Below are 14985 nucleotides of genomic sequence, written 5' to 3'. Positions count from 1 at the left end.
GCAGATAACCTACTCGTTTCCGCTTTCTCCCCAGGGGAATATAATAAGATTCTTGCGTTGAAACCGTCAATGCAGAGAGAGAGAGAAAGAGGATTCCCGCGCTAGACTATCGTAGGGATAAAAAGATCGTTGGTCTTCGTGTTCTGTTTGAGCGACGTAGGCGTCCGCATTTGTCTTACCAAATGTCTCATGTCATGGCATTTGTCTTGCCAAACTAAATATGTAGGTAAGCCCTTTTTGTGTGTGGGGGGGGGGGGGGGGGGGGGGGGGGGGGGGGGGGGGGTTAAATGCATCTGAACTTTTAATCAATAATACTGAGGTTGAAGCTTTGACTGTGAAATTCCATTCCGTCGAGCGTTTTTTTTCTCTTGTGAAATTCCATTCCGTTGAACGTTGGGAGTTCTTTTATGCCTGCGCATGGAGTTTATACCGGGTACTAAAATATAAGAGCGCGTGAGCTCCATTTATTGCTATACCTACGTACTGTACGTGACCACTGTAGCGCCACCGTGCTTTCAATATTGTTTGCGTGTCATCGGCGGCAGTGCTCTTTCAGACCAAGACCAGACCAGCACTGTGACCTACGCTAGCAGGTTGCCGCAAGGACAAGGGCGACCCCAACGCCCGATCATCTGTTTTGGATGAAGAAATGTCCGCACACACTTTCAGATGTGTCCGTAAACAGCGGGACATGCAAAGGTCATCCGACTGAAAAAGAGCGCTCGTACCCAGCCGCTCTAGGGTTCCTCCTGTCTCTAGTCAATGCGAGCACCGGTCTACCTCGTCTCCTGTGATCTTAGTGTCATGGATGAGTGATGGATTTCGGCCCTTGTCGGTAGGAGGGCTTTGTTTTTTATGCTATTTTGAGGGGTTTTAGGGTTTGTGTCATGCTTAGAGAAAAGAGATGGCGGCGGCTTTCTGAAGGTGGAATAAGGTTCTCCCGCCCTAGGCCTTGTCTCGACGATGCTTCTAGCGTCATTGGAGGGCGTGTGCTGGTTTGTCTCCGGCAGATCTCGTAGGATTCGGTTGGCGTTTGTCTTCGATGGATTCACATGGATCCGATCTTTGTCCGTGTGTACTTGTGTGTCTAGAGCTTGGATCCTTCTGATCTAAGCTTCACTTCAATGACAATTGGTGTTCTGGTGCGTTGATCCTATAGGGCCTTAGCACAACGGCTTTCTGACTGTCCACTATAACAACTTTTGTCTGGCTCCAGGAAGGAGGGGCGATGACGGCGGCTCGCATTCGGCTCGCTTCAGTGCTTGTAGTCGTCGCTGGGTGATCTACGGATCTAGATATAATTATTATTATTTCTGACATTCGTTGTTTTATCATAATTAAATGATGAATACATATTGGAAGTTTTCTAGTAAAAAAATCAGACAATTGGCCAAGCAGACCGTACCAAAAGAAAAAAATGATGATTGAGACACATAGTCTATGGGGAGATATGGTTCAACTAACCGTGGGCCGTCGTACTCCCCGATTGCCTAGTCTATTGTCCGCCGGTGTTTGATGGCCAGCGTTGGATGGCGAAAAATGTCTGGGGCGTCAGATCCAGACATCTCAGGCATATTTGGTGACCTGCATTCCCTAAGGGCAGCTCCGAGGTCGTTTATCAAACAGACCGTCTTCAAATGTTTCTGGTCATGTTTAGAAGTGTCTACGAATTCTTTACTATCTCATTATTTCAAACATTTCGAATAGAAAATCAGAATGAAATTTAATGAATTTCATATATATTACATGCAAACTCCTCCAAATTTAACCTAAACTAGAGTAAATAGTGGACGCCAACTTCGTATGCACGCCCTCTGAGGCCATGGGGACAATCATCGCGTGTTGCAACCGCCATTGTTGTTGTCGTTCTCCCAACCACCATTCTTCCTCCTCCACCTTGCGCTCTCACCGATCTTGAGGCTAAGCTCGCGCTTCAACTCAATGATCCTGATTTGGAAGAGGTCCTGACTGACCTAACTTTCACGATGGGCATCCAACTCCTTGGTGGTCTTGGACCGGTCCAAGGCCCAGGCCTCCGCGAGCTTCGGGTCGGCGAGGACCCAGACCGATGGCACCTACATCTTTGGGAATGACGCCAAGCGTCGCGCCCGATACCGCCCTCAGCGGTACCTGGGACCTTGGAAGGCAAGGAGAGTCAGTGTGAGAGCGAGGGATCCTGTTAAAAACAGTGAGGAAGCAGTCTGTCGGACCGATGTGGCGGACATCCAAACGCCCCTATTCCACCGCCTCTAGATTCAGGGCCGTATCGGGATTTTTCAGACGTCGTCCATATCTGAACCAATATAGACATCTACATTTTCAAGGCTGAAAATTGTCCGAGCCGGGTGATATATGAAGGGAGAATAGGCGTTCACGTTGAAAATGCCTTGTGGCTCTGAAAAGGCAAAAGGAAAAACTATCTTGGGATGGGAGACGCCTCGCTCTCTTCTTCTTGGTCACTTTTTGTCACGATCTTCTCCTCCATAGTACTAGCAGCTCAGCTGGCGATATCACCGAGAAGTGGAGCGGCCATGTGCATCCGAGGCAGCGGCAGCCACCCGAGCAGGGTCGTCCCACCTTACCTCGATCTATGGCAGATGCACCGCCATGAAGCAGATGGAGGCGGGAGTACGAACCAACAGGAGCGGGAAAAAGGTGGACTTGGCTCGAACGCCACGCATGTGCCGTCCTGGGCTCCAAGGGGAAAGAAACAGGTAGTATGGATTTTTGCTTGCGACGTGCGAGGATGCCTGTGTGGATGTGGGCACACTAGCGAAGATCTTCATCGTTTTGGTGGAACCTCACGATAACCACCTTTTCTCCCCTTATTATGCGTGGCCCCATTAAGGGCATCTCCAACGGCGATCCATACGCATCCGTTCATGAATAGGAGGACTTTTTTTAGTCCCAACTTATAAGTCCCGAGTCCTTAAAAAATCCTTACCTGTTTGGTTCCTGGGATTTAACATAGACTAAAAGCCCATATTACAACTATAAGTCTCTATAAGTCTCTCCTTGAGAGTCTTATTTCTTAAGTCCCAAATGCCCACTTTAAGTCCCTATAAGCCCCTCCTGTTTGATTTAGATGGGACTTATAGGGACTTTTTTAAGTCCCTAAACCAATAAGTCGAGTATTTGACAAAAAACTACCACATTAGGGGTATCCGTCCCACAGAACTACCACTTTCAAAAAAGTGACTAATAACTACCGAAAATTTCAAATTTTGTGGCAAAAAACTACCAAGTCGTGTTGATCGTCTATTTAGCCGTTTTAACCGCTTAACTGACAGGGATGGCCCACATGGCAGGCCGACGGCGGCCCTAACGGCTAACGGACGCCCGCTCGCGGCCGTTAGTGGCCCGGCTCGGTCGGAACCAGCCAGGGGCTAGGTCAAAACCGACCGGCCGGCCGACCGAGCGAACCATCTCTCACTCACTCCTCTCCCCGAGCTCTCTTCTTCCTTTGTTTCCTCCGGCGACTGCGACGCGGTGGCGCGAGGATGCCTTCCTGGCCCAACAGCAACGAGACATCCGACGCCGACGATGACGAGTACATGGATGAGTACAGCAGCATGCAAATGGAGTATTTTGTAAGTGAGCTCACTCTGTTCTCTCCTATGCTAGGGTTAGGGTTAGGGTTTGAGCTCACTCTGCTCTTCCATGTAGTTCTTATGTGTGAGGTGTTGTGGCTGATATATATGGGGTTGGTACTGTAGCAAACTCCTGACACGGTGATAGATCCAAGTTTCAGTGGGCTTGTGGTTGAATCTGACCGTAAGTGCATCCTGCACAGGCAGAGACCAGGCAGGTTTGTGGCATTTGAAGGGACTGACACTGGAAGGAGATTCAATGGATGTGCTACTACGGTAAGAGCAACTATTGTTAGTGGTTTTCATGCGTAGATTAATTTGGTGGTACATAGTGCAAACAACATTGATATTCTTGTTGTTTCAGTATCTGTTTACTGAAAACTGAAGTACAAAGCTGGTGTGGTGTTCATGTGTTAGCTAAATCTATGATAGGAACTGAATCTAGGCAACATCTAAAATTGGTCTAACTGAATTTCTTTGTTACTGCATTCAGACAAACATTGATATGTATGTATTAATTCTGTAACTGAATTTTACTGGATTTAGTTATCATTAATATTTTACTGCATTTTCAGGATGGTGTGAACTGTGGTGTTCTGGAGTGGGTAGATGCCCCTTGGCCAGTAATTCTGCAGAGGTGTTTAACCAAGCTGTGGGATATGTATCATGAGGAGAACCTTGGTAGAGTCCAAGACAAAGAAGCTCATGAGATAGAGGTTGAGAAACTGAAGAAGGAGCTGGATTCTCTTGCCAATCAGTACAGTCAGCTTGTGGATGATGTATCCAAGCTGGTTGATTACCAGGATGGGCAGAAATCCCATGACATGGATTACACAAGCCATGAACTTAAGGAGAAGAAGCATCAGCTTGAGGAGCAGGCAAAGATTGAGGTTCAAATGGAGAAGCTTAAGCTGAAGAAAGAACAGAGGTGCATCCTGCAGAGTCAAGCTGATATCATTCAAAACACCAGGAAGGCCATGAAGGAGATACAAGTGGAGAGAGACCTCCTTAAAGAAGAGAAGAAGAAGCTGGAGCATGTCATTTCTGAGCTACTGAAGGTTGGTCATGGGTCCAAGGAAAAGCTGGACAAGATCAAACAAGTTGTCATGGAGGAGTGATTTTTTAGGCATGGTTGGTAAGTAAATATGAGGCCTCTATATATAACTGGCCTAGCAATGAAGGAGTATGATGCAAATATGCATCTCATCTGATGCAAATATGCATCTCAGTACTAATATTAGCTAATGAACTGCCTAAGCCTAAGAACTGCCTATGGTTTCAGATCATTTTGGTTGTGGTGTGGGGTGCTGTTATGGCCCTGATCTGTAATGCTCTAAGATGATGTTATCTTTAATGCCCTGATGCTAAGTTAAGAACCTTATTATCTAAGCCTGCTGCAGTTTCTATCTGTCTTTTTTATCCTACCTGCAATATGGTCCTGAGAAGTTTGTTGTAACATTTCACAGATTGCACAAACTTGGTAACACTGAACAAAGGTAGGTAGTTCACATAGGAGGCACCATAGGTAGCATTACATAGATAGCACAATACTTACTAAAACTGAAGATTACTGACACTGACGAAACTGACATAGGTAGTTCAATTGACGAAACTGACATAGGTAGTTCAACTACTGACGAAATTGAATCTGAAACTTATAGTTTCAGATTCACTTAGTTGTCTGTCCTGCTAAGCGTCCGGATCGTCGTACCTCTTGCTTTAGTTGGGTGGGATTTGGCTGCACCTCCACCTCCTCTTCCTCTTCGTTTTCATCGATGATGATGATGGGAGGAGGACGGCGGCGAGCCTGCACAGCTGGCTGTGCGACGATCTGTAGGTCGTCGTCGTCTTCGTGCACCTCTGCTGCGTTTGCATTTGATGTAGCTTGTGCTGGAGCGACATAGCGGTGGTCTGCCCACCGCTGCCTCTGCCCAGCATCGCCGGAGTCGGCCTCCTTCATTGCCCATAGGAGAATGTCGATGGGCATGACCACCTTACCTGGGTTTCCATAGCGCTGCTCCATGCGTTGCTTCTCCTCGCTAGTCGCCTTCTTCCTCACTTCCTCTGCTGCATCTACCAGCCCAATAGCGCTGGTGTACCTCATGGCGACCTTCATGTAGTCGAGGAAGAGTTCTTGGTCGCCGCATGCTGAACCAAGAAGCATGGCAACCCATCCCTTGCCAGTTGGGAATGGGTTTAGCCATGGGTCTGGGGAAGGGGAAGAGGAAGAACCAGCCATGGTTGGAGCTAGGGAGAGGAGGAGTAGTTGTGGGTGCGGCAGAAGTGAGGTGGGGGAGTTAAGTGGGGGGAGGTGTTGTGTGGCAGTGGAGTAGTAATAGTGAGGAGATTTTACTAGTCTTTACAGGTGGTAGATGTGCTGTATTTAATGTTCACAGTTTCAGTGTGTTGAAACTTGTGATAATTTGCTGCCATTTCTCATCGGGAAAGTGAAAGTTAGGTTGGAATGTAACCAAATTTAGAAACATTCAGCAATGCTTAGATAGCATGATCCTTAACCAGATTCATACATAGACAGAGACGAAACATTCAGTACCACGCATGAAAACGCATAAAACATAGATAGTTCGAGCTGATTTAAGCAAACATAGTACTAATACAGACGACGAAGATGACGAGAATTTGCTGCTGCATCTCCATTGTTGCATGCTCTCTCACTCTGCAGACGACGAAGATGACGCCGCTCTGAACATTCAGAAGTAACAACAATAAGTGCACGCAAATGCAGTATAAAGGAAGAAATAAGTTCAGAGACATACATAAACAGAAAACACAGAGCATGCAGAGAACTAATCCTCTCTTCCTTCGAACGCAGCCAACATCCTAGTCCACCGAGTCCTTGTTACTTGGAATCGATGGAAGCTTGCCCTGTCTCTTGCCCACCAGATGACAAGGTCATCCGTGATGTGCGTTCCTTCTGGGAACGCCTCATTGAACTGCTTGACATCGTTGGCGTTGCGTTCTGCCATAATCCTGGCAGCCAGCCTCCGCCGTCGCTCCAGCGTGTGCGCTCTGCGATTGGCCCTCGCAGCAGCCCTATCAACCTCCTCATGGTCATCCACTAGCTCTCCTAATGCTGGATCCATCTCTGGCTGAACTAGGGTCCGCGTGCTTCCACGGTGGCTAGGTTTAGGGTTAGGGGAAAGAGGTTGTAGGATCGCTGCGTCTTTTGTAGACAGAATGGCAGGCTTGGGAGGGGGGGCAGAGAGATCCAATAACCGAGCCCAGTGCCAAGCCCAAAATAATAAAGCATAACAGGGCAGCAGGCCCATCTTAGACAAGTTCAGACAAGTGCAGAAACTAAGTTCAGAAAAGTTCAGAAACTAAGTTCAGACTTACCATTAGTTACCACTTGCATAGAAGTAGCCCTTTAATTTGGAGCTTGGATACCTCTTCCTTTTGGTCCCTGCCAAACCTTGTGCAGAAGTTGTGGCAGATCTTGGTGCACTGAAACCAGAATTTCTCCCTCTACCTGCAGGCCTGCCCCTTTTGGATGTACCAACAGGGGCTGGTGCTGATGCAGAAGGTCCTGGAGCAGAATGTGATGCTCTATTTGCTGTTGCAGCAGGTCCTGGAGTAGGATTGGCTCTTCTTCCAGTTGTAGCATGGCCTTGAGCTGGTGCAGCTGGTGTATCTGCATAAACTGCCCTATTTTCCTGCATTCAAGAACCAGGACACATTTAGTGAGGTAAATACCATGGAAAAAGGAAACTTGTAAGTCATGTAATTACCTGATGTTTGTTTTTCCTCATCTGAAGCTTAGGCCTCAGAGCCTTCTGGCAACTTGTATACTTGTGTCCTTCTAGCCCACAGTTACTACATGTTATAGTCCCCATCCTACTACTATCTCTTGGACCTGGAACTTCAAACTGCCCTTTCCTCCTTGCAGTTTGTTTTTTCCCTGCCTTTTCTTTAAAAACAGGAGGCTCAATGTCTGGTGTGTTTGATTGAGGCCAGCAATCTGGACCAGGGACAGGGTATATAATTTCTTTGTATGTCTCAAAATATAATGTCTTCTTGAAAAATTCACTAACATAGTCCTCAGGATGCAGTTTTTGCTCTGTCATTGCAGATATGGCATGACTGCAAGGTACTCCTGACATGTTCCATCTTTTGCAATCACAGGTATATTTTTCCATGTCAACACAATATTGTTTTTCTTTGCTGGTAACTTGCCATATTGTTTCACCTGCTCTATCAGCCTGGCAATACTTGGCATATTTCTTGTTCTCTTCTAAAATCTCTGCATAGTTGGGTGTGATTGTCCACCTGCTAATCTGTAACTTCTCTCTGGTCTGCTGCCTCTTGATCATCTGCTTGGTCCTAATCCCTTCAAACATTGTCCTTATAGGCTTAGCCCTAACATCCAGTATCATCTTGTTGAACACTTCACTCAGGTTGTTCACCACTAGATCTGTTTTGCATGTATGATCCATAGCAAACCTAGCCCAAGCAGAAGCATCAATCTTTTTAGCCATTTCCAAGCATCCTCACACTGTGCTTTCAAATCTGCCATCCCTAATTCATGACCATGTTTTGTGTAAGAGTAGCTAGCCTGGTCCACACATTTCTTTAGTTCCCGCCCCCTAAATCCAGCTGCTTGGAAATTTGCCAGTACCTTTGAGGTGAATCAGGGAATACATCATTTATTGCCTTAAGCAAGCCCTGTGCATTAACCAATTAGTAATGCACATGATCAAACTTAAATAATTCCAGTAGGTACTAAAACCACATTGATCAAACATATTTGTGCATAAGACACTAACCTTTTGCCTGTCAGATATGATGGTGTATGTTCCAAACTTGTTGCCACTACCAATGCAACATCTCAACTGAGTTAAAAACCAAGTCCAACTCTCTCCATCTTCCTTGTCAACCACACCAAAAGCTATGGGGTAGATGTTGTTGTTGCCATCCCTTCCTGTGGCTGCAAGTATTTGTTGTCCAGTGGTTAACTTGATGAAGCATCCATCAAGACCTGGATTAAGTGACAAATTAGCTACAGCATAGAACTACCTAATTAATAACAGTTAAATCTTCAAAAATTACCTATAAATGGTCTGCAACCATTAAGGAAACCTTCCTTTGAAGCTGCTAAACAGTAGAAAAGATACTTGAATCTAGGAGTAGGTGCTGGGTTTTCTGGATCTTCAAATGTTGTCACTATACACCTGCTCCCAGGGTTTGTATCAAGAACAGCTTAAAGATAATCTCTTAACCTCAAATACTGCTGCTTGTGATCACCTTGCACCACATCAACAGCCTTCCTCCTTGCCCTATATGCCACACTCCTTGACACATCCACTGAAAACTTGGTCTTTGTCTTTTTAATTAATGCATCCACAGGAGATCTAATGTCTTCTCTCAATGCTTCCTGTACCGATCTGGACAACCACTTTGTAGTAACCTTTGTGGACTCTGCACATGCTCCACAAGTGTGCACAATATCACACTTCTTGATGCAGAAAGTTTTCTCATGAGCTATTTTAGAGGCAGTGATATAAAAATCACATCCTTGTGCTCTCTCTGAGCACCAAACAATAATCCTATCTGGGGCATTTCTATGGTATTGAAAATTCCTCAATGTCCTAATGTGAAAATCCCTAAGTGCATCTCTGTACTCATAAACACTGGTGAAGCACAATCCCTTACAAAACTGTTCTTCTGGGTTTGGTAGTTTGGGATTGAACCATACCCTTTCCTTCAACTTCATATTCCTTCTCTTCCTACCACTTGGTAGTTTATAGGATCCTTCAGGCTCCTCTTCTTCATCACTAATGCCATAATCACCAGGAAAACATTTTTCATCAGCTTCAGGCAACCAATCTGGTTTTTCCATTTTCTCAGCCTCATTGTGTGATCTAATTGTTGGACCAGGATTTCTCACTGGCTTTAGTTTCTGTGCCATTGGTCTATCTTCATCATCAGATGAAGAAACTGCTTGCAGTTCCACACTGTTGCCATCTGAATCAGACAGAAATTATGATATATCAGTGTCACCTTCAAAATGATTGAGGTCAGCTTCTCTCTGAAGAACACTTTTCTTAAGCTCTTCCTTTCTGTCCATGCTTGTATCCATCAACTTAGTGCAACTTTGTTGGGTGTTAATGCAATGATCAACAAAATAATAATCTCTGTTTTCATCTGCATTACACAGCTCATTTGCTCTCACAACTCTTATGTTCACACTCTTTTCATTTAGAGAGTGGAGCAACATCTGCTGCACATCATCTTCAGAAGATATTTTCTCTAAGCCTTCTATCCCTTTATGAGCATCATTAACATAGTACATATAATCATCAGAGCAGCAACCCTCACTCCTAATAAGAGATATCGGAGTCCCAAATGATATGTCTGACTGGTACATGTTTCTAACAACAGAATCTCTGCCTTCTAAATGGAACCAAATTCCCCATTTTGGGTCATCAATACTGGACAAAAATGGAATGAATTATTATAAAGAATGCACACTGCTAAAGTTTCTAACAATTTGCAATTACTCTGTTATCATACATTAGGGAAATTGACCTAAAACACATCCTGTCAATAAAACTGAAAAAGAAGAAGATATGTTGTACCTGCCGCCTCCCGCACGAGGAAGCTTGCGCCGGCCACGAGGTGCACTTCTTGTCGTCGTCGGTGCTGGAGCCGCCGCCAACTCCTGGGATGACTCGTCGGTGGTCGAGCCGCCGCCGCTGCCAACTCCAGATTCAGGCTGTTGCGCCGCAAAGCTACAGCTGCTAGAGCTGCCTAGCCACGTATCGACCTCCGAAAGGTCGACGCGGCCCCCAACTACGTCAGGAGGTTGGCCGCCGAACAAATCGCCGTCGGGGTTTGGATCCACCGCCGCCATTACCACCGCCGCCAGAGGAGAGAGCTCGGGGAGAGAGATGGTTCGCTCGGTCGGCCGGCCGGTCGGTCGTTTTGACCTAGCCCCTGGCTGGTTCCGACCGAGCCGGGCCACTAACGGCCGCGAGCGGGCGTCCGTTAGCCGTTAGGGCCACCGTCGGCCTGCCATGTGGGCCATCCCTGTCAGTTAAGCGGTTAAAACGGCTAAATAGACGATCAACACAACTTGGTAGTTCTTTGCCACAAAATTTGAAATTTTCGGTAGTTATTAGTCACTTTTTTGAAAGTGGTAGTTCTGTGGGATGGATACCCCTAATGTGGTAGTTTTTTGTCAAATACTCCAATAAGTCCCTGGAAACAAACACCCTCTTAGTCCACTCACACGGATGCAGTAGACCGTCACCTAACACTGCCCGTATATATTTCAAAAAAAAAATCAACAAATCAGATAAAATTCATGCAAACACAGCAGACTCATACAAATCGGACGAAAATGTTTATATTTTAGACATATTTTAACTAAAAAGTTAAAACGATATGCACGTATGGTCGCGCGGAGCTCCACTCCCATGACAAAGATGCACTACACTAGTCTACGACCGGCAGCAACGGATCCCTTTGTTTTCCCTATGTCCGGCAGTCCGCTGGAGGTATATTCTTCCCTTGTATCTTTCCTATGTCTGGTTGCGCCACTCATCGGAGTAGTAAAGTGGGTGCTTCAGCCGGAGGGGAAGGGGGGCGCCTCCGCTTCCGTGGAGCCCAGGCGGGGTCGACGATGGTCTACGCTGAAGAACCGGCCAAGTCACCGGTAGTACAAGCTGGCGACGCACCGGCGGTGGCCTTCCTCGAACCCAAGCGGCGGTGGCCTCCCCTATACTCCTTTCCCTCGTTGTTAGCGGCGGACGCGGACGCGCTAGCCACCGACTTGTCGATCTCCGCGCATCCGGCTTCTTTCTCTTCCGACAGTGCGCGGTTACCCACATGTTGACGGCGAATGGCGCGATCGCAGGCACAGTACAACTCGGCGGCGTCCACTGCAGCGACGATGCCCGTGCCGCTGTGCTCCCCCTCCCCCCCGTGCCAGTCTGGAGCAACGAGTTGCTGAAGAATGCGCCGGCTTGGGGTAGCCACTTGCTCCGTTGGGCTAGGTAGGGGAGGTGGAGCCGCGAGCTGCCTCGCTCGTATCTGGCGGGCTCGACGGGCCACCCAACCGGCTTTTATGCCGGAGAACTGTTGGAAATATGCCCTAGAGGTAATAATAAAATGGTTATTATTATATTTCCTTGTTCATGATAATTGTCTATTGTTCATGCTATAATTGTATTGACCGGAAACCGTAATACATGTGTGAATACATAGACCACAACATGTCCCTAGTAAGCCTCTAGTTGACTAGCTCGTTGATCAATAGATGGTCATGGTTTCCTGGCCATGGACATTGGATGTCGTTGATAACGGGATCACATCATTGGGAGAATGATGTGATGGACAAGACCCAATCCTAAGCATAGCACAAGATCGTATAGTTCGTTTGCTAGAGCTTTTCTAATGTCAAGTATCATTTCCTTAGACCATGAGATTGTGCAACTCTCGGATACCATAGGAATGCTTTGGGTGTACCAAACGTCACAATGTAACTGGGTGGCTATAAAGGTGCACTACAGGTATCTCCGAAAGTGTATGTTGGATTGGCACGAATTGAGACTGGGATTTGTCACTCCGTATGACGGAGAGGTATCTCTGGGCCCACTCGGTAATGCATCATCATAATGAGCTCAATGTGACTAAGGAGTAAGCCACGGGATCATGTGTTACGGAACGAGTAAAGAGACTTGCCGGTAACGAGATTGAACGAGGTATAGGGATACCGACGATCGAATCTCGGGCAAGTAACATACCGATAGACAAAGGGAATTGAATACAGGATTGATTGAATCCCCGACATCGTGGTTCATCCGATGAGATCATCGTGGAACATGTGGGAGCCAACATGGGTATCCAGATCCCGTTGTTGGTTATTGGCCGGAGAACGTCTCGGTCATGTCTGCATGGTTCCCGAACCCGTAGGGTCTACACACTTAAGGTTCGGTGACGCTAGAGTTGTTATGGGAAATAGTATGTCGTTACTGAAGGTTGTTCGGAGTCCCGGATGAGATCCCGGACGTGACGAGGAACTCCGGAATGGTCCGGAGGTGAAGATCGATATATTGGACGAAGGGTATTGGAGTCCCGAATTATTCTGGGAGTACGGGGTGACGACCAGCGTGACCGAAAGGTGTTTCAGAGGCCCCGGCAAGCGTTGGGGGCCTTATGGGCCAAGGGGAGGGGGCACATCAGCCCACTAAGGGGCTGTGCGCCCCTCCCGCCCCATCTCATGCAACGTGGAGAGGTGGGGGCGCCTCCCCTAGGGCAGCCACCCCTCCCGGCTTGGGGGGGCAAGTTTCCTAGGGGTGGGGGCGCCCAAACCCATCTAGGGTTTCCCCTGTGGCCGCCGCCCCTCCCATAGGGCGCCTCCTCCTCCCCCTTCCCCCTATATATAGTGAGGGAGAGAGAGGGCAGCCGCACCCTTCCCTGGCGCAGCCCCTTCCCCTCTTCAACACCTCCTCTCCTCCGTAGTGCTTAGCGAAGCTCTGCCGGAGAACCACGAGCTCCATCGCCACCATGCCGTCGTGCTGCTGGAGTTCTCCCTCAACTTCTCCTCTCCCCTTGCTGGATCAAGAAGGAGGAGACGTCCCCGAACTGTATGTGTGTTGAACGCGGAGGCGCCATCCGTTCGGCGCTAGATCGGATCTTCCGCGATTTGAATCGCCGCGAGTACGACTCCATCAACTGCGTTCTTTGTAACGCTTCCGCTTAGCGATCTTCAAGGGTATGAAGATGCACTCCTTCTCTCTCGTTGCTAGCATCTCCTAGATTGATCTTGGTGACACGTAGGAAAATCTTGAATTATTACTACGTTCCCCAACAAGAACTGCTCTTCCTACTCATCGGATGACATCGAAAGGGTGAAGAAAATGATGGAAGGAGGAGATGGGGAGCGGTGGAGTGGTGTGATTCTTGCCTGGTGTCTGGGCCTCCTTTAAATAGCGGGCGGACGAGAGGAGCTTGCCCATGTGTTTAATGATAGCCCGCTCGTGAACGGACGTGTGGCCGAAGTAGGTTTCTCAGCTTCCACGCGGGTTTAATGAAGACGTGTGAATGCGGCGAGGAGGCGTGTTCAACCGAACATGCAGCGGGCGGCGCCCTCGGACGGTGCGCCGCTTCAACGGCGAAGACATTGAGAGGTCGCGTCCGCCCTTAGCAGTCTTCAATATGCAGCGGCGTGCTCTACAGTGGCATGAATATGGGCAACTGGCGCCGGGAGGAACTTGCGCGGGCGAGGGAGGAGAGGGTTTGGGTGGGCTAGTGCGGTCATAAGTGGGCGTTGGTGTTGTCCAGACACTAGAAAAAACACGCTTATTTTTTATTTATGAAAGAAAGTACGTTCGAACCGCGCCGTAGACCGATACAGTCTCACGTTGGATGAATTTTATGTTCCAAACAGCACGATCTCAACGTACGGAGATGCCCTAAGAAAATCGTACTGGTATCTAAATATATGAGCTACTACTATGAGATCTGCGACGACCAACGTTGTTCCTACCCACTCTGGAACAAAAAGTGATTCAACCATTGTCTATCAAACGACCTCTGGTGTTGCACATTTCTAGAGACACCGAGCGCTAGGGTTTCTCATTCCTTAATGTCATGAAGGTGCAGTGGATCCCGTCTCTTGTCATAGGGAGGGCTCTGTTTGTTAATGTCTTTTTTGAGTTTTGTTTGGATTTGTGTCCTGCTCAGAAAGACGAGGTGGTGGTGGCGGCTATTTAAAGATGGAATGAGATTCTCTCCGCCTAGGTCTCATCCCGGCGGTGCTTCTAGCATCGTCAGAGGGCATGTGGAGGTTTACCTTCGGTAGATATAGCGGAATTCAGCCGGCGTTTATCTTTGATTGATTTATGTAGATCCACTCTGCGCTCGTGTGTCTGCATGCTGAATCTTTCTGATCTATGCCTCTCTTCATTGATGACGGTTGTTGGTCTGGTGTGCTGATTCTATAGGGCCTTTGCACGACGACTTCTCGACTGTTTAGTACAATATGGTTCTCCAAGCTTCGATGGAGGAGGGGCGATGATGATGGCGGGCCTTCTGTTCACTCCAGTGGTTGCGGTCGTCATTAAGTGATGTACGGATCTGGATGTAATTTTATTTTTGGTGTTCTCTTTACTACCTTAATAGTTAATAAATAGATCAAAAGTTGTTCATGAAAAAAGGTGATTCAACCGAAGTCAAAGGGCAAATTATCCCACAAAGAGTCTTTTTCTGTTGGTAAGATTACAAAAGAGCACCCTCAAACTTGTTTAAATATTTCAGCTATTCTCTCTTTCCTTAAAAAGGCTTACATTCGATCTGTAGATTTACTCATATATTAAGAAAATATATACCATGTTTCCAATGCAAAATATGTAGCACTATCTCGATTGATTGA

At 47.3% G+C, this 14985-nt stretch overlaps 1 protein-coding gene across 1 annotated transcript; it reads left to right on the top strand.

Moving 5' to 3' along the window:
• Positions 1–3135: 3135 nt before the first annotated feature.
• Positions 3136–4958, top strand: LOC109735332 (uncharacterized). The gene is made up of 3 exons (XM_020294542.4): positions 3136–3590; positions 3717–3866; positions 4166–4958. The coding sequence occupies exons 1-3, from the start codon at positions 3501–3503 to the stop codon at positions 4706–4708; spliced, it is 783 nt and encodes a 260-aa protein (XP_020150131.3). The 5' UTR covers positions 3136–3500; the 3' UTR covers positions 4709–4958.
• Positions 4959–14985: the final 10027 nt, after the last annotated feature.

The sequence above is a fragment of the Aegilops tauschii genome, chromosome 7, assembly GCF_002575655.3.
Source record: "Aegilops tauschii subsp. strangulata cultivar AL8/78 chromosome 7, Aet v6.0, whole genome shotgun sequence".
In the NCBI taxonomy this organism is placed as follows: domain Eukaryota; kingdom Viridiplantae; phylum Streptophyta; class Magnoliopsida; order Poales; family Poaceae; genus Aegilops; species Aegilops tauschii.
This window is presented reverse-complemented; position numbering and strand designations above follow the sequence as displayed.